The 15,985-nt window shown below is 53.4% G+C and overlaps 3 protein-coding genes across 3 annotated transcripts; 2 read left to right on the forward strand and 1 right to left on the reverse strand.

The window, feature by feature from the left end:
* Window positions 1-5,725: 5,725 nt before the first annotated feature.
* BZA05DRAFT_68742 (uncharacterized protein) lies at window positions 5,726-7,635 on the reverse strand. Its single transcript, XM_051488561.1, has 4 exons — window positions 7,014-7,635; window positions 6,891-6,952; window positions 6,426-6,831; window positions 5,726-6,363 (listed from the first exon to the last, which is right to left on the reverse strand). The coding sequence occupies exons 1-4, from the start codon at window positions 7,494-7,496 to the stop codon at window positions 5,881-5,883; spliced, it is 1,434 nt and encodes a 477-aa protein (XP_051338732.1). The 5' UTR covers window positions 7,497-7,635; the 3' UTR covers window positions 5,726-5,880.
* A 5,264-nt stretch (window positions 7,636-12,899) lies between these two features.
* BZA05DRAFT_338721 (uncharacterized protein) lies at window positions 12,900-13,547 on the forward strand (the record flags this gene model as incomplete). The annotated part of the gene is made up of 2 exons (XM_051480902.1): window positions 12,900-13,256; window positions 13,308-13,547. 2 exons carry the CDS (start codon window positions 12,900-12,902, stop codon window positions 13,545-13,547), a joined length of 597 nt encoding a protein of 198 aa, XP_051338733.1.
* A 479-nt stretch (window positions 13,548-14,026) lies between these two features.
* BZA05DRAFT_400928 (uncharacterized protein) lies at window positions 14,027-15,094 on the forward strand. The gene is made up of 2 exons (XM_051483943.1): window positions 14,027-14,829; window positions 14,889-15,094. Exons 1-2 carry the CDS (start codon window positions 14,119-14,121, stop codon window positions 14,931-14,933), a joined length of 756 nt encoding a protein of 251 aa, XP_051338734.1. The 5' UTR covers window positions 14,027-14,118; the 3' UTR covers window positions 14,934-15,094.
* Window positions 15,095-15,985: the final 891 nt, after the last annotated feature.

Raw genomic sequence — 15,985 nt, forward strand, 5'->3', positions numbered from 1 at the left:
GGTGTTTCTTTCTTTTTTTTAGAGGCGCTTTCTAAAATTTGGCGGTTGTTACTCGATAGGGCAGGAAGGGGGGGGAAGTGGAAGCCTTTGCACAACATCATCGACATCGCATTCGTCGGGCGTAAAGAAGGGAGAATTGTGTGGCTTAATTCGTCTTTGGTTCTCTCGCTGGGGGGTTCTTGTTTTGTTTTTTCTCCCTTTCTCTTGCATCTGATGTATCTGAGTCTCTGTTCACTTCTCCTATCTTCTCTTTTTCTTTCCTCGCGAGCGTTATCCTTCGGCGAATCCTCTTTTGGTGAGGGGCATTTTAATTATTGACCAGCATGGCAAATCAATGCTCGTGTGTAGGCTCTTGATCTTGATCGGACACTTCTGTAACTGTACGGACTGCGTAGCGGGGGTAATGTGGGGAACGAGCACCGAAGTACTTTCAGAGGAGAGGGGAGGGAGCGAGTTGATGAGGACGAAGTTGGTTTAATTTGGGTGTTATTTTTCTTCTCCTCTCCTGCCTCCCTCTCCATCTCACTCGCCGAGTACATATTCGGGGCCTAAGTTGCTACGAGACTTGTTTATATTTCCTTTTTTTTCTTCTTTTCTTTTCTTCTCTTTTTCGTTTTCGTCTTCTCTTGGTCTTTGTGTATTATCTTTCTTGCAGCATTAGTCTTCTCGCATTCTCTACATCGCTTTTCTTTAGTCGTCTTGGTTGGGTGAGCTGGTGGGGGATGTGGGGGTGGAATTTGGGTGGGGAGGGGGGAAGGGAACGGGGGGATTTTGTTGTGGTGTACACACCGTTCAGAAAGCATATTGAAAGTACATACTTCTTATACCTTTTTTTGGTTCTTTCGTTTTCTTTTTTCTTTTCTTTGCTTCATCTGGTTCATTGAATGCATCTGCTTTTTTGTTTCTAGTTTTGTTTTTGTTTTTGTTTTGTTTGCATTGCATTCTACTTACATACCTGTTGGCATCTTTGGATTCTGGATCTTTGGAACAGTTTGAACTTTGAACTTTGCATAGCGTTTATTTTTATTTTGTTTTCTGTGTTGTGGATGGATCATCGATGGGTGAGAAGGGGAGGGGGAGGGACGGGAGGGACGGGAGGGAAGGGGAGAGGGAGGTAATCAATGACGTATTTTATACCATTAATGGCCGTGGACGGTGGAACTTGGGAGAAGTGAAGCGGAATATGGGGAGCGGAATATGGGAAGAGGGCGGGGGGACACTCGTTTGATGTATGGTTTTTTTTGTGGACTGGATAGTGGACGGATAGTGGAAAGATATTGGAAGGATAGTGGAAAGATAGTGGAAGGATATAAAGGATATAAAGATGAAGTGGTCGGTGGAAAGATTCTGGATTCTGCTGGATACCTATCATGACTCGTGGGCCATGAGACTGTGGCCGTTGTTCGTGGTCGTTGTTCGTTATCCGTGAATCGTGAATCGTGAATCGTGAATCGTGATATGATATATGGGACCAGGGGGCAGACGTAGGAGAACAGTCGCCGAAAACGAAACGGTCTCGGGCCGGACGGCGGTCAGTGACTCAGTCGGCGGTCGGTGCCTCGGTGGGGGGGGGGGGGGGGTACTCATACTCGGCAGCCATATGATACAGAGAGAAAGAGAGAGAGATCTTCCTGCTTTATTTCGCATGCAGCCTATCTAGACTATGGCGAACCGTCACACTCCTTTCCTGCCCACTCTGGCCGGCCGGGGGTTAGGATCCCGTTACCAGCCAGCACGATGTGGCGCCAGCTATATGATACAGCCTGAACCTTGAGCCTTGAGCCCGAAACATCGCGAGTCTGGGTTTGTGTCCGAGTGCTAGGGGAGGGAAGTGAACTCGACCTGAACGGCTGAGGCAAAAGCTCCGCCGCCGCTCGAACGATATCGCCCGAGATTCCGAGGACACCGAATAGCAACAACCTATTGCAGCAACCCTCCCCCCGCATCCAGGCACAAAACAGAAATGCTGGCCCACCCACCGTGGAGCAAAAGAAGACAAAGAAACTATGGTATGTACATACCAGTGAGTCCCGTATGGTTCCAACTCTCACTGCAGTACTAACCTGTCGATACCACGCTTAAAGTTTAAGCCTTAACTAGGGCTGTAGTAACCGGACGGGAAGATGTGTGTTCAATGTTCAATGTTCATGGTTCCATGACCATAGCTGCCAGTATGTATGATGTATCTTCCGTGGCGGAAATGTAACCGGTCACCGGTGGGTACCGTAGATAGGGTGCTCCGGGCCCGTTGTCGGGCATACGGCGGATTAAAACTTCAAAACGCGGAGAACCATGGAATCGGTTGCAACTGACGGTACGGGTACATCCCATCGACATCAACACATACACATTCCCTGAGGTTGGGTAGGTGCATAGCCTAATCTTGCTGCCGCCGCCGGGAATTTTGGTCGAATAGGTAGTCGGTTCGGGTAGGTAGTCGGTGGGTTCGAAGGCAGACTGAGCGAATCATCGTTGGTGATGATGAACTCTCGAAGTCTCGAAGTCTCGGGCACCCGGGGTAGCCTGGATAGCCTGGATAGCCTAGATAGGTGTCGAAGGTGAACGTGAAGGACGCGATGACATCACGGGTAACGGATCCGAACAATGGGCAAATCTGCCCGATTCCCAAAGTTGCCATGCGAGTCGGGACTCAGTCGACTCGCCGTAGTTACATTCCAGAGTAACTAGCCGCCAAGTGCACGCCTCCCGCCTCCCGCCCGGGGAACATCCCTCAATCTCCATCTCCTACTCTACGTGCATAACACGTGCACGCACCTGACCCCCTGCCTAGAGAGCAGCTACGGTACCTCCCGACCTCGCAAGTCACGGCACATGTCGATCCACTCCACAATCCACTCCACTACCCTAGGGTATGATACAAGCAATGCGTTGATCACGCTTTTAGGTATTGCACCCGGAATTTTGCAGAATGCGTTGCACATCAGTAATGACAGATACATCATACGCACCGTGGTAGTTGCGTTGTTGCTAGTAAAGGTTAATGCGTGAATTATGCTCAAAGCTTTACTCGCAGTGGCAGCGGTCTCAGATTTCGGTGCAGTTGGTGAAGTGAATGCGTCTGTCGGACTCGGTAAGAGGTTGAAACTTGAAGGCTGTCCAAGAGGCCTCCTCTTTCTAAGACTCTCTCTCATCATTTGCAGAATAGATGATCAACCTCTATCTCTTCTCTCTCCCCCCCTCGTCATCACTATCGTCTACATGGTAGACAATCAACCAGTATTCTCCATCGTCCGGTCCGAGCCTGGGACAGACGATTGCAAAAAAATCCCGTCAGGTCCTCGCCTCGGACGGACGGGTCAATCCCCGTCCTCCTCCGTCGGACGACCGTCCAAGTTACGTGAATATGACTCGGCTGATTGCCGATTTCTTAGCACCGACATTTTACGCACCACCTCGTGAGTTCATACCTCATCACTCCACTAGTTAGCTGTAAAACATAGCAGTATTCTGATTCTGACGCCTTAGGTGCGGCGCCCGGCCCCTATCACAGCGCTATATGCACCATATCTCACTCGGCCACACAAGGTCCACGCCCGAAATCGGGTTTTTATGTACCCAAGGCTTGGCGAACGGCCGTCGACGGCCGTCCGCTAAAAGAGCTTTAACCGTCACCCCCTAGGCTCTGACGGACGGGAGGCACGCCGTCCGTCTTCGTCGGAGGCCCAGGACGGACGGACTGGACGATGGAGAACACTGCATTTTACCACATTGATGTACTCGGGGGCAACACATTCACCTTCATTGGGCTTTGCCGCAGTACTTGTAGATACCCTATGCGCATAGTTGGAGTACGTACTTAGCCAGCAATAATTCCAGTGCCAAGCAAGCAGGCCTCAATTCTAACCCCAACGGCGAAATTCCCTTTTCTAAATTCTGGCAATCGGCTTGACACAGAATCACAGATCACTCCTATGTATAATCTGTATCTCAAGTAATCTGTGTCATCGACTCCTCGGCTCCTCGAGCAACCTGTGTCAAGCCGATTATATATCTAGAGTACCGGCACCTATATGTATTTGCCGATCAGGGGCCGCATCCCAGCGTGCTATATAGATCTAGCCGCGCTGCGCTGCCACACGAGGAAGGACGCACGCCACTCACGCATGCCCGCCCGCCGCACGCAGATAGAGTACATAGCACGTACATAGCACGTACCGTATGTAGGCACCGTATGTAGGTACCGTATGTACATGGGTGTAAGGGTAAGTGGTGCACCTCCTTAGGCACCATTTCACGGTTGTGGTGGTGCATCACTCTCCCTCACACCCGAGTACTCCAGTATGTACTCCACGGTATGTACTCCACGGTACATAAACCAGTTAACATGGGAGATGGCAGGCACCGACCGATACCGGTACCGGTACCCACCCGCTTTCGCAGGGTAAATTGTAATACCTATGGTATGGTACGATGCATCGATGCGGCGATGCCTACGCACGCACATGTAGGTATCATATATACCGGTACTATAGTGACGAGACGCGATGCATGTGGCCGGGCGGCTGGTTCTCAATCTCTCTTGATTTCGGGACTGAGTTCGGGATCGTATGTATGTGTGTATGTATACTGCACTGCACTGCACTGATCAACTACTCGCGCAGAGACATAGACGAGTGATGGACCGTGGTATCATCTGCAGGTTGCAGGTTGCAGGTTGCAGACTGTAGGCGCAGGCTGTAGGCGCAGGTAGGTGGTAGGTAGGTAGGTTTTTCCGCGTAACTGTACATCTAGCATATCTAGTAGCCATCTATCTAGCCATCTATCATCCATCTACCCATCTACCTATCATCTACCTGCCTACATGCCTATCATCTATCTACCTATCTACCTAAATTACCTCCGTCCCAACCGGCCGAGCTGCAGACCTGTCCTTACAGCTCTCGTACGGAACACGCTCTCGCCGATACATCCACACGTCGTACTTCGAGTTCACTGTTCATCCAATGAAAAAAGGGATGGAAAAACAATAGAGCCTAAGCTGCGCAGCCTGTGCTCACCGGAGTAACATTCCACCACACCGCTCCACCAGTGACCACTCCACTTCAGTGTTCACCACCCCAACTCAGGCGAAATTCACAACCACCACCTGCCAGAAGTTGGAACGCGTCATCCATGTCCTCCCCCTCCTCCCTCTCTCGTCGATACCTTGCGGTCGCGATAATCGATCACTTTTGTTCATCTTTTGTTTCTCATTTGCATCAATAAAAACGAGTGTATCATTCATCAATCCACAGGGTACGAGTACACAACAAAACCCCCCAATCCAGATCAACAAGCTCCCCCTCCTCCACAAATCAATTGAGAAAGAAAGACAGAGTAAAGTAGATTGCCTAGGAAAGGGGGATAGATATCAATAATCATCCTGTATGGTATGAAGAATCCAAACTTTCATTCGATTTCACCCCCACCCGCCTCCACACAGTGCACACACAAGATAAAATCAAACGCCTGCCACTTAAGCCCTTCCCTTCCCATCCGGCCATGATCCTCTTTCGTGCCGAGTAGAGTAAAGTACCTTCCCCATTCCATCCCGACCCATCCAGTCCCATCCCATCCCACCGCGCTCCCAAACTAGAGGTAAACAAAGGGAAAATATTGTGAAATAAATGAGTTCCCGTACGGGAGAAAGAGAGGATGTATACAAAAAAAACGGACAACCAAATGCCAGCAAAGGGAATACGAAAAGAAAAAAAAGAACAGAAAAGAAACCAAACAACCGATAACCAGAAATCGCTGTAAAAACCAGATAAGACAAGCAAAAAAGAACCCCAAATTAAACACAACGAAAGAAGTTTTTCACAACTTGATTATAATCGAAAGAAACCATACACGCGCACGCACGCACTTCAGACTGCTGGTTTAGCGAGATCCCGACGAGCCTGGCGGCGGGCCTGGCATGAAGCTGACCGATCTGCCTGTTGGCAGGTTTGCAGCATCAGCTTCCCTGCTGATTGTTGTGAACTGCGACGACTTCTTCAGAGCGCCGGGGACAGTCTGGCCGGCGCGCTTGGCGAGCGGCGCAGGCTGGAGGATGGGGACGGTGCGGGTCTCCTCGACGACGCGGCCCTCCTCGGCGATGCTGGCGTTGTTGAACGCCGAGTTGGAGTTCAGCTTATTCTGGGTGGTGTTCATCGAGGTCTCGTGATCGGGCTCGTCGTCCTCGGCCACCTTCTGCTCCTTCAGCTTGGCGAGCCAGAGGCTGGAACGCGCCTCGTCGCGGACGTTCATGGACTTGCGGAGTCGGCGCTTGGTGTAGAACAGACGGTAGAAGGCGAACAGGTACACGCAGATGGCGAGGAACTCGACGGAGATTTCGATGATGGCGCAAACGACAACCCAGTCCTGTTCGGTCGGAATTAGCATACGTATTCGATAAAATCCCATCGTGAGAATGATAACCATACCTGCTGGCGGCAAACGAGTGTGTAGTCGATGCTGTCCTCAAACAGCTTCCGTCGCGTGTTGTCCTTGCAAGACCAACCCCACAGATCCTTATTGTCGTTGCCCGCTCGGCTGGCCTGCATGATACCGATACCGGCAGACCACATGGCGATAGTGAATATGAACACAGCACCTGCGAAGATGGTTGCGTGCAATGCGATCCTTTCAGCCTTGTTGTGTCCACCCTTCCAGTAACTGTACATGATGAACAGCGAGAGAGCGAGCGAGATGGATGCGATGACGATGATGGTAATTTGCGGCCAGGTTGGTGTCTTCATGGCCCATGGTGGCAGGCCATTTCGAGGCTTGAGGTTCCGTGTTGCGTTGAAGATGGCGAATGTAGATGCTACGAGAGCAAGAACGACCAAACTGCACACACCATGTCAGCGTGAGAGCAACGAAAGAGGGGAATAGTATTTTTTACGAACCTGCAAGCACAGTTGATACTTCGCAGCACAACCTTCGCCAACCGAACCTTCAGTTTCACGGCCTGTATCGCACAGTCAGAAAAAAAGAACCCCTGTGAACGGATAGCGAGGGGAATTAAATACCAAATCGCGCTGATCCTCAGCCCGTGCCTTCTCCTCCAACTCTGCCACCCTCTGTTCCTCGTGGGTGGAAAACGTCGTGTTGGAAGTTTTCAGTCCAGCCGATAGAGGAGCGATAGGGTACCGGGCCCATTGCGTGTCCGTTGGTGTCTGAACCTCCTGAGTGACAACGGTACCACCGACTTCACCGTTCACCACACTCATTCCCGTTCCGTATGCCGCCGGCACCGGTACCGGAGGATAGTATGGCTCATCGACAGGCTTGTTATTCTCTGCTGTTGACGGCCGAGCAAAGTCGTTCCGAGGTGTTGTCTTCCAGGTCGACTCCATGATGGGTGCTTGTGAGTCGGCTGGGGATACTGCTTGGTTGTTGTGGTCGGAAATGGCTGGAGAGGGGGAGCGACGGTAGAAGTGTTCCGGCGGCGACTGATGAACCCAGGTGGGTGCGCTTCGATTTGTGTTGGCGCCTGGAGGGTTTGGGGACATTTCGCTCTGGATTTGTGTTGATTATGAGTGGCAACCGACCGGGATTACGTGGATGGATGGGCTGAGCTGCGGGGGAATCTTCTAAGCGGGAAGGTCAGAAAAAATATGGACACGACGAGCACAGCTCGGTCTTCCGAACGGCGAGTTAAATATGAACGAGAGTAACGATGTAAAGAATGGACATCATAGAAGGAGAAGAGAAGGAGGAAGAAGACGAAGAAGAAGAAGGACGAGGGACGGGGAGTAAGTATGTAGTACTGGGAAGAGTCACTATGGGAAATGACCATGAGGCGCCCAATAACCAGCGTATATGGGGATCCAGCCAACCGGCGGCACGGAGGCCAACTGGGCGGCTTCACGGTACGGCAGAGAACCTATCTGAGGGAAGAGGGCCAGGATGGACATACCAGAGGTGCAGATCAGACGTCGAGGGCTGGCCAATCGTGTAGAGATGACGGTCCCTGAGGTGGAAGATTTGATGATTTCGAGTACTTAGCTGGCGGGGGGTGGTGGGGGGGGAGGGCCAGAGAAATACTTGAGGCGGACGAGGAAGCTTTGAAGGCCGTCCCAACCTTCTCGGGGCGTGGGACCCATGGTGGAGGTTGCAGGCCTTTCACGAATCGACTCGGGATGAGGCCGGACGAATCACGCATTGCAGCGACGGGCAGCAAGACGGAGGGGGGGTGGATTAGTACAGAGGACCCTCGAACAGGAAAGGTGCATGCGGAAGCGCTGAGGTTCCGCTATCAAGGGAACGAAGCGAGCGATGAGGTTAGTTGTTGCGAATGCTTGTTCCTTGTTAGTGCGATGGGACACGGCCAATCAGCAGCACGAGCCGGCACTCTGTCCAAGCGTGGGCGCCAATCGAACCGCCCAAACTCTGGGCACACCTCCTCCTCCTCGGTAAGGCAAGGGAAGTCTCTTCGCACCCGCAAACATCGCGTGCATAGGCTCGGACAACGCCCGGGGGTTCCCACACGATGACGATGGGTGCAGTACAGTATTGGATGTCGCCTCATATGCTCCGTTGTCTGCAGGTATTCGGTCAGTCTCGTCGAAGGAACAGAGAGCAAGTACTCACGTAAAGGTACCACCGTGAATTGACGATATTCCGTATGTATGTCGAGTACCATACAAAGCCTCGAGTCCACTCGATAATGCGGGGAAGGGATCCCACTGAGGTGCGTGACGGTGGGTGTGGATCCGTCGTGCTATCCGAGAATAGGACGCACTTAGAGTGGTTTATGTATGTAGAGTACCTAGCACATGCAGCCTTGTGCGCGCCAATCACACCGCAAGCAGTGATTTCGCCGCCAATATTGGGGACTAATACTGCCGGATCTGGTAGATTTGCGCACCGTATCATTTTTTCCGTTGCCGGCGTTATTTATGGCAGCAGGATGCCAGAATCTGTTGATGAACATCACACCACAAGGCATGTAGGCCAAGTTCCAACCAACCCCCCCTCCCACTCAAAACTTTTGGATTTTGGTTCTTCTTCGGAGAGTTAGCACGGCATACAACACTCGATGGTTATGCATGCGTGCACGCATGCATGGGAAGTGTAGATATTTTATGCGGGCAGTACCGTAGTCAGTCCAGTGAAGTGCTGTTCCGCAGTGTGGAGGCATTTCAATTTTCTATGCGCGCGCTCCGAGTAGTAGAGTGTGTAGATACAAAGGCAAGTACCGTACCTACTTGGGTACGAAGGTACCCTACCCAGTGCGGTATGTAGGTATGTAGAATGGATGAACGCGCGACGGAATGAGAGATTCGGAGCCGGAGGGCGAGAGCTCTCCGCTTCCAGAACCCTGATGATTCCAGAACGAATCGAACGGTGCGTTTTCGCTGGCTATGTATATAGATACATACGTGTGCCTGTGGTAGCCAACCAGCCCCGGGTCTGGTCTCTGCATACGGAGGAGCTTCGGCGGAGGCATATCATACCCACTTCTTTTCTCCAGGAGCTCCGAGCAACTTGCAAGGGATCGCCATGAAACAACCAGCGGTCCAGTCCACATGTTTCGTTGAGACCGGCGGATTCACAGTGGATCACCTAGGTGTGTACTATTACATCGGTCGATCTTATTCGCTCGGTGCTTCGCCTGCTTCTGTCTGAGGCGAGAATCCGAGATGGCTGCTGGCTAGCGGCGTACATAACTGCTGCCGGGCGGACGCCGGAATGGCATTGGTTTTGCTCTAGCAAGATGGTTACCGAAGGGCAGCAGGCAGAGAGGCTGGCATACCATAACTAAGCGAGGTCGTCGCTGGAGCTTATCAGCACATCACGTGCTCCCTTGGGTTATCTGATTGTCTTCGACTCGGTATCTAGAGTTTGAATGTACGAACGCACGGTCACGCGCATAACTTTGTCCTTACAGACTAGTCAGTGAGAGAAGCCATGAAGCACATCGGCGTCCTAAACACCCGACATCGATGCGGAAGATTCGATTTTCCGCGATGCTTCACCTCCGACGCATGGTTACCTACCGACTTACTTTCGATCCTTTTGATACCTTTGCATAACTGGATACTTTCCATATCTACAGCTCGCACTGCAGTCTGCATCTGCCCTAGAGTACAAGTAATGAGGCAAACCAGCATTTTATGGTCAATGAGGTCGCAAGAAACACCATCCTAAAATGAGTTCACTCAATTAGTGAATGGAATGAGGTCCAAGATGTTGCATTAACGGAGATGTCACTCAATGCAGCATAATGATGAATGCGACAAGACGTAGAATGCGCTGGGTTTTGAGATGGTATTGTTGCAAAATGCGATATTTTGAGTAATTTGCAGTGTTATCAAATGCGTTACATTAATATGTGGTACTACTAGATATGCGGCTTATCCTCCTATACCTTCCTACAATTGCCCCGCAGCGTACCGCCCTGTCCTGACCGCGGATAGCACACTCTTCTTGCCGCTGTCCTTGCCATCCTTGCCGCTATTCTTGCTGTCCTGCTCTTAACCGTTGGTCCTTGGCCTTCCCCACTCACACCGCCGCGGATACCGCACCAGTCCTTCTCGCCGCGTATTGCACACTGTTGTGGAGGAGTGGTGGAGGAGCGATTTGTGAGAGGAGGAGCTGTCGGCGAGAAAAAGAGCTACTAGCGAGAAGGAGGAGTGGTCAGTGAGGAGGAGTAGTCAGTGAGAAGGACTTACCAGCGAGGAGTAGTGGTGAGCGACGAGGAGTGCCAGGGAGGAGGGCTTGTCAGTGAGGAGGACTTACCAGCGAGGCGGACGTACCAGCGAGAAGGAGTTATCTGCAAGAGGAGGAGCTATCAGCGAGAAGGAGGAGCTGTCTGCGAAATGAAGAGGAACTGTCTGCGAGAGAAGGAGGTGCGGTCCCAGGAGGAGTTGCGGCGGGAGTAGGAGCTATATGAGAGAGGAGAATCAGCGGGAGTAGTAGTTGCGGCGGGAGTAATAGTTGAGGCACGAGGGAGAATAGCAGTTGCAGCGGGAGTAGGAGCTATACGAAGGAAGAGCTATCAGCAGGAGTAGCAGTAGCAGCAGGAATAGCAATTGCGGCGGGAGTAGTAATAGCAGTAGCAGCGGGAGTGGGAATAGCAGTTGCGGCGGGAGGAGGAGTGGCGGCGGGAGGAGGAGTTGTGATGATGATGAAAAAGGAAGAAGAAGGAGAAGGAGAAGGAGAAGGAGAAGGAGAAGGAGAAGGAGAAGGAGAAGCAGACGGCTGTGAGAGCAAACGACCCCGCTAGCGCTACCCCATTCGCTTCCTCTCGTAGATACGTCCTCCTGCTGCTGTCTCCTTCCTCCGACAGCTCTCTCGCCGGACCCTAATAGTCTTCGGGCCGGCCGGACTATTCCCAGGCCTGGCCGTCTGCAAGTCCGTTGTGTGGTGGCAGACGAGAGTAGAGGTTGAAGATCATCCATCCTGTGGATGATGGTGATGACTAGAGAGAGGGAGGAGGTGGAGGTTGATCGTGTATTCTGCAGATGATGATGAGAGAGAGAGAGAGACGGGGGGAGGCGTGTATTCTGTAGACGATGATGAAGATGATGAGAGAGAGAGAGATGAGGCCTATCGGATAGCCTTCAAGTTTGCTGCCTCCCCGCTGCCTGCCCGCTGCCTGCCCGCTGCCAGCTGCTCTAACCATCCGCACTAACTACATCCGTTTCCACTCGCCGACCACTCTTATACATACCACAACGCATTCTATGACAATGGCGCATTCATCACCACCACCATCGACGTATTAACTATGAGATTCGCATTTACTAACATCACTGCAATCAACACGAGTGAGTTTGCTGCATTTACTAGCAATAATGCATTTAGCACAGTGCGTATCTGTCACCAAATGAGGAGCACCTCATTCTGCGACATTTCGGGTGCAGTCAATGAGTGATTCACTCATTCCTTGTACCCTAGGGCTGTTGGTCTACTCACTTTCTCCAGATCTTGGCATCATCCTGCTGCAGCAACGCACGCCGCACAGTCGCAGACTCGCAGTTCCTGCTGCCAGACACCCAGACTGTACTCTATGATGTAGGCACCGTTCCGGGCCTTCCGACCAACGCGCAGATGCAATGCGATGCGAGTGACGATCCGTGCTATCACATCGGGCCTCCTGCTGGGTATTAGCTCTATTCGCGCGTGACACACTAACACGTCCTAGGGCTGACCGTGGTGCTCGGAATGTAAAGTAACTGTGTGTTTGTGAGGCATACGTACATACAATAGGTGCTACATCATAGGGCATGAGGGTTTGCCAGACGTTCTGGACCCGATCGCTGTCAGTGCTGTCCTGTCAACATGCATGGCCAATAGTACTCTACAGTAGCTGGGAGATCGGCCACGATGGAGGAAACGTAGAGTACCTACCCCGCTACCAGGCTGGAGGGGATGTATGTATCATGTGGGCCACACATAGGTAAGTGGGGCGGTAGGTCGCGGCAATTGGATTTGCACATCGATATTTTAGCGCCCCGTTACTTGCACATACTCTGTGTAGAGGCAGACGTCTGCGGTCCCTTAATCTCTGGAGGCTGGGCCGCAGACGGATAACTTCTGAGACGAGGGCGTGCGTGCTGCTGCTCGGAGAAAATCCAAGTGAGTTGGGTTGGTGGGTCTGGCAGGTGTGCATAGGTTGGTTGGCGCGAAGATGGATCCCCTGGGGATGGAGGGCTGCCTAAGGCCTGCAGCCGGAATGTCAGAAGTCAGCGCTGCAGGATCGATATCGAAACTTGATGTTTGACGGCCATAGTTGGCGGTGAGCACTGAGGGAACGGTATGGAACGATTGCACGTGTGTAACGGTAGATAGATGGATGATCCAAGTGCGGTGCCCCACTACTACCGGTAGATACCGTATTCTGCAGTACGCGTATGGTGAGTTCCGAAAGCTTCTACTATAATTCCTCAGCAACGCAAACCATCATCATGTCCAGCGCACCCAACGTCCTCCTCTTCGCCACGGGCTCCGTCGCGACGATCAAGCTGCCACAGCTCGTCACGTCGCTGCTGGCGCACCGCCTCAGCCTGCGCGTGATCATCTCCCCCTCCGCCGAGCGATTCCTGAGCGCGGGTGACCTCACCGCGCTCTCCTCCGCCGTCCCGGTCTACCGCAACGAAGACGAATGGGCGCAGCCGTGGCAGCGCGGCGACCCAGTGCTTCACATCGAGCTTCGGAAATGGGCGGACCTGCTTTTGATCGCGCCGCTATCGGCGAACTCACTCGCGCGCATGGCGGGCGGTCTGTGCGACGGGCTGGGACTGAGTGTTGTCCGGGCCTGGGATGTTACCGCCACCGTGGCTGCGCGGGAGGAGGAGCAGGAGCAGGAGCAGAAGGGTGTGGCGCGCCGCCGGAAAATGATTCTTGTCGCGCCCGCGATGAATACGCAGATGTATCTGCACCCGTTGACGGAGGAGCAGCTGGCCAAGCTGCGCTCGTGGGGCTGGATCAATGTGCTGCCGCCCGTACAGAAGCTGCTGGCTTGTGGCGATATGGGCATAGGCGGCATGATGGAGGTGGCGGATATTGTGGCACATGTTGTTGCAGAGCTGGGGCTTGACACTCCAGGTCCTTAATCGAGACCCTTCTTTTTTTCTTCTTCTTGCTGTTTCCTTCGTTCCTTCGGAATCAGACTGCGGAACCGCTTCGCCCCGCCATGTGATATCTTGACTTCTATTCTGAAACCGTTGGGAACGTGCCCGTGGCGATACCTCCAAGCGCCCGCGCCGGAGCCGTGCAACATTTTCGCCACTGTCAATATACACGGATACTGAACCTACATACCTCGTCGCACACTATCTGTGGCGTAGCTGTTTCATATCAGCCATGTTACGCCTCGTTGAACCATGGCCACACGCAGCGCCGACGGGAACCCGTAGTTACTTTTGCTGTCCGCTGCCGACAAATGAACACTTCCGTTGGTCGGCTCGCACGTGCCACATGCCGTGGGTGTCCGAGTTGTACTGTAGGTTACCCGGGCCGTCCTCCGCATTCGGTCGGCCACGATGACGTCTTCCGCGCCTTCGTCGTGTACATACCTCGGCAGCTTCCCCCCACTGTGAGTCTGACCAAACCCGACCAAGCCAAAATTAAACCACACCTCAAAGCTCAACCTTACAGCACTCGGCCTTCACGTTCCGCCTCACCATGCCGCCGCAGCGAATACTCCTCCGACCTCCGCACCTACATCTCCAGCCCTTCTCGCTCAGCCGGCTATACCACGTGCCGACGGCGGCGCCGGCGCCCTTCTGCCGACCACGCAATGCCCCGCCCACGCTCACGGCCCGGTCGATAGTTCTGCGCCCCCTCTCCCTCCTCCCACGACACGCCGCCTTCTTCCACAGCACGCCCACCCTTCCACGGGACCACCACTTCGACACGCTCAAGTTCGTGCAGCGGCTGGAAGCGGAGGGGTTTTCACGGGACCAGAGCGAAGCTCTTCTCCGAGTACTCAGCGACGTAGTAGAAGAGAGCATCCAGAACCTGACGCGGACGATGGTTCCGCGCGAGGACCAGGAGAAGATCAACTACGCGCAAAAGGTAGATTTTGCCAAGCTGCGCAGCGAGCTCACCGCGCTTCACGGGAGTGAATTGAACCCGATCAAAAATGATCAGGAGCGGCTGAATAGCGAGATAAGTAGGTTGAGTGCTAGGCTGCGCGAGGAGGTGCAGAGAGCACAGTCGAGTGTTAAGCTCGATCTTAATCTGGAGAAGGGCAGGATTAGGGAGGAGAGTAGTGTGCATGAGCTGAAGATTAAGGAGACCGATACGAGGATCGAGAAGGAGGTTGGAGATCTCAGGGGTATGCTCGAGAGTGTCAAGTTCTCGACGCTGCAGTGGTTGATCGGTGTTTGCACGGTGGGTTTCCCTTGGGCGGTGGCGGTGATGATGCGGACGCTGGCTAATGGGTCTGATAGGGTACCGCGGCGCTGTTGTTAGGTGTGTGGCGTTTGTTAATGTGAATGCGTCGCAAGTGTGCTTCCAAGTTCCGTCCCTTCGCCGACGAGTCCACCATGGAGTGTAAACTGGCGAACCTCCCATCACTTTGTATTATATCATGTAGCGTAGCCGATTCCCCAAGAGAGATATCAACCCAGACCCAACCCCAAATCCGTGTGCGCAACCTACAAGTCCATCTCCACATCCTGCCGCTCCACCGCAACCGCAACCCTCTCAACCTCATCCACCGCATCACTGACAACACGCAACATCTGCTTCATCGCATCCTGAACCTTCTGCAGCTCCGCCTCAATCTTGACCTCCACCTCCCTCCGGCGCTGTAGCGCATCCTGGAGGCGCGAGAGGATGTCCATCCTCTGCATGTTCCTACTCCGAAGCACCCATCAGCCATCCCGCGTTCCCGCGTACGTGTACAGAGAGAGGGAGGTAACCAACGCGGCTCTCTCCGCCTCCTCCATCCTACCGCGAACCTCGGCGTCAAGCTTTTGCAGATCCTTCTCGAAGCCCGCCTCGATGTCGCCGCGCTTCTTGCGGCGCTTGTCCATCGTCTTCGGTACATAGTCGCATGTCAGTAAGTACTCGAGTACTAAGTAGTGCGAAAAGGAAGGGAATGCGCACAGTGCGCCGCATCTTGTCCAGCAGCTCGTTCAGCTCCGCTTGTGCGGCTTCGTCGTCGCCATCGCTGTCGTCTGCGGGCGTGGTCGAGCGGCGGGTGGTGGCGGGGGGCTTGCGGGGACGGGCGGGAGGGCGGGGCGGCATGGTTGCGGCAGCGGTGATGGTGGTTTTGTTCTGGGGGGTGGGGAGTGGTGCTCTACGGTTTGGTGGTTTGGTGGGGTCGAGGGAAATGGAAGATGGAGGATGGAAGTCGTCGTCGTATGGCGAGTGAGATGCATGAATGGGCCATTGAGCAGCCATTGAGCCTCGGCGGTCCGGATTCGGATACGGACAGGCACATTCCAAGACTCCAACTTCCAAGTGCTTGATGCACCCGATACAGTACGGTACGCTGTGTCTGAATGGGATGTGCCGTGGCTCGATGTGTGTATGCAACCCG

This window comes from Tricharina praecox (genome assembly GCF_024521635.1).
Source record: "Tricharina praecox strain CBS 144465 chromosome Unknown BZA05scaffold_15, whole genome shotgun sequence".
Classification (NCBI taxonomy): domain Eukaryota; kingdom Fungi; phylum Ascomycota; class Pezizomycetes; order Pezizales; family Pyronemataceae; genus Tricharina; species Tricharina praecox.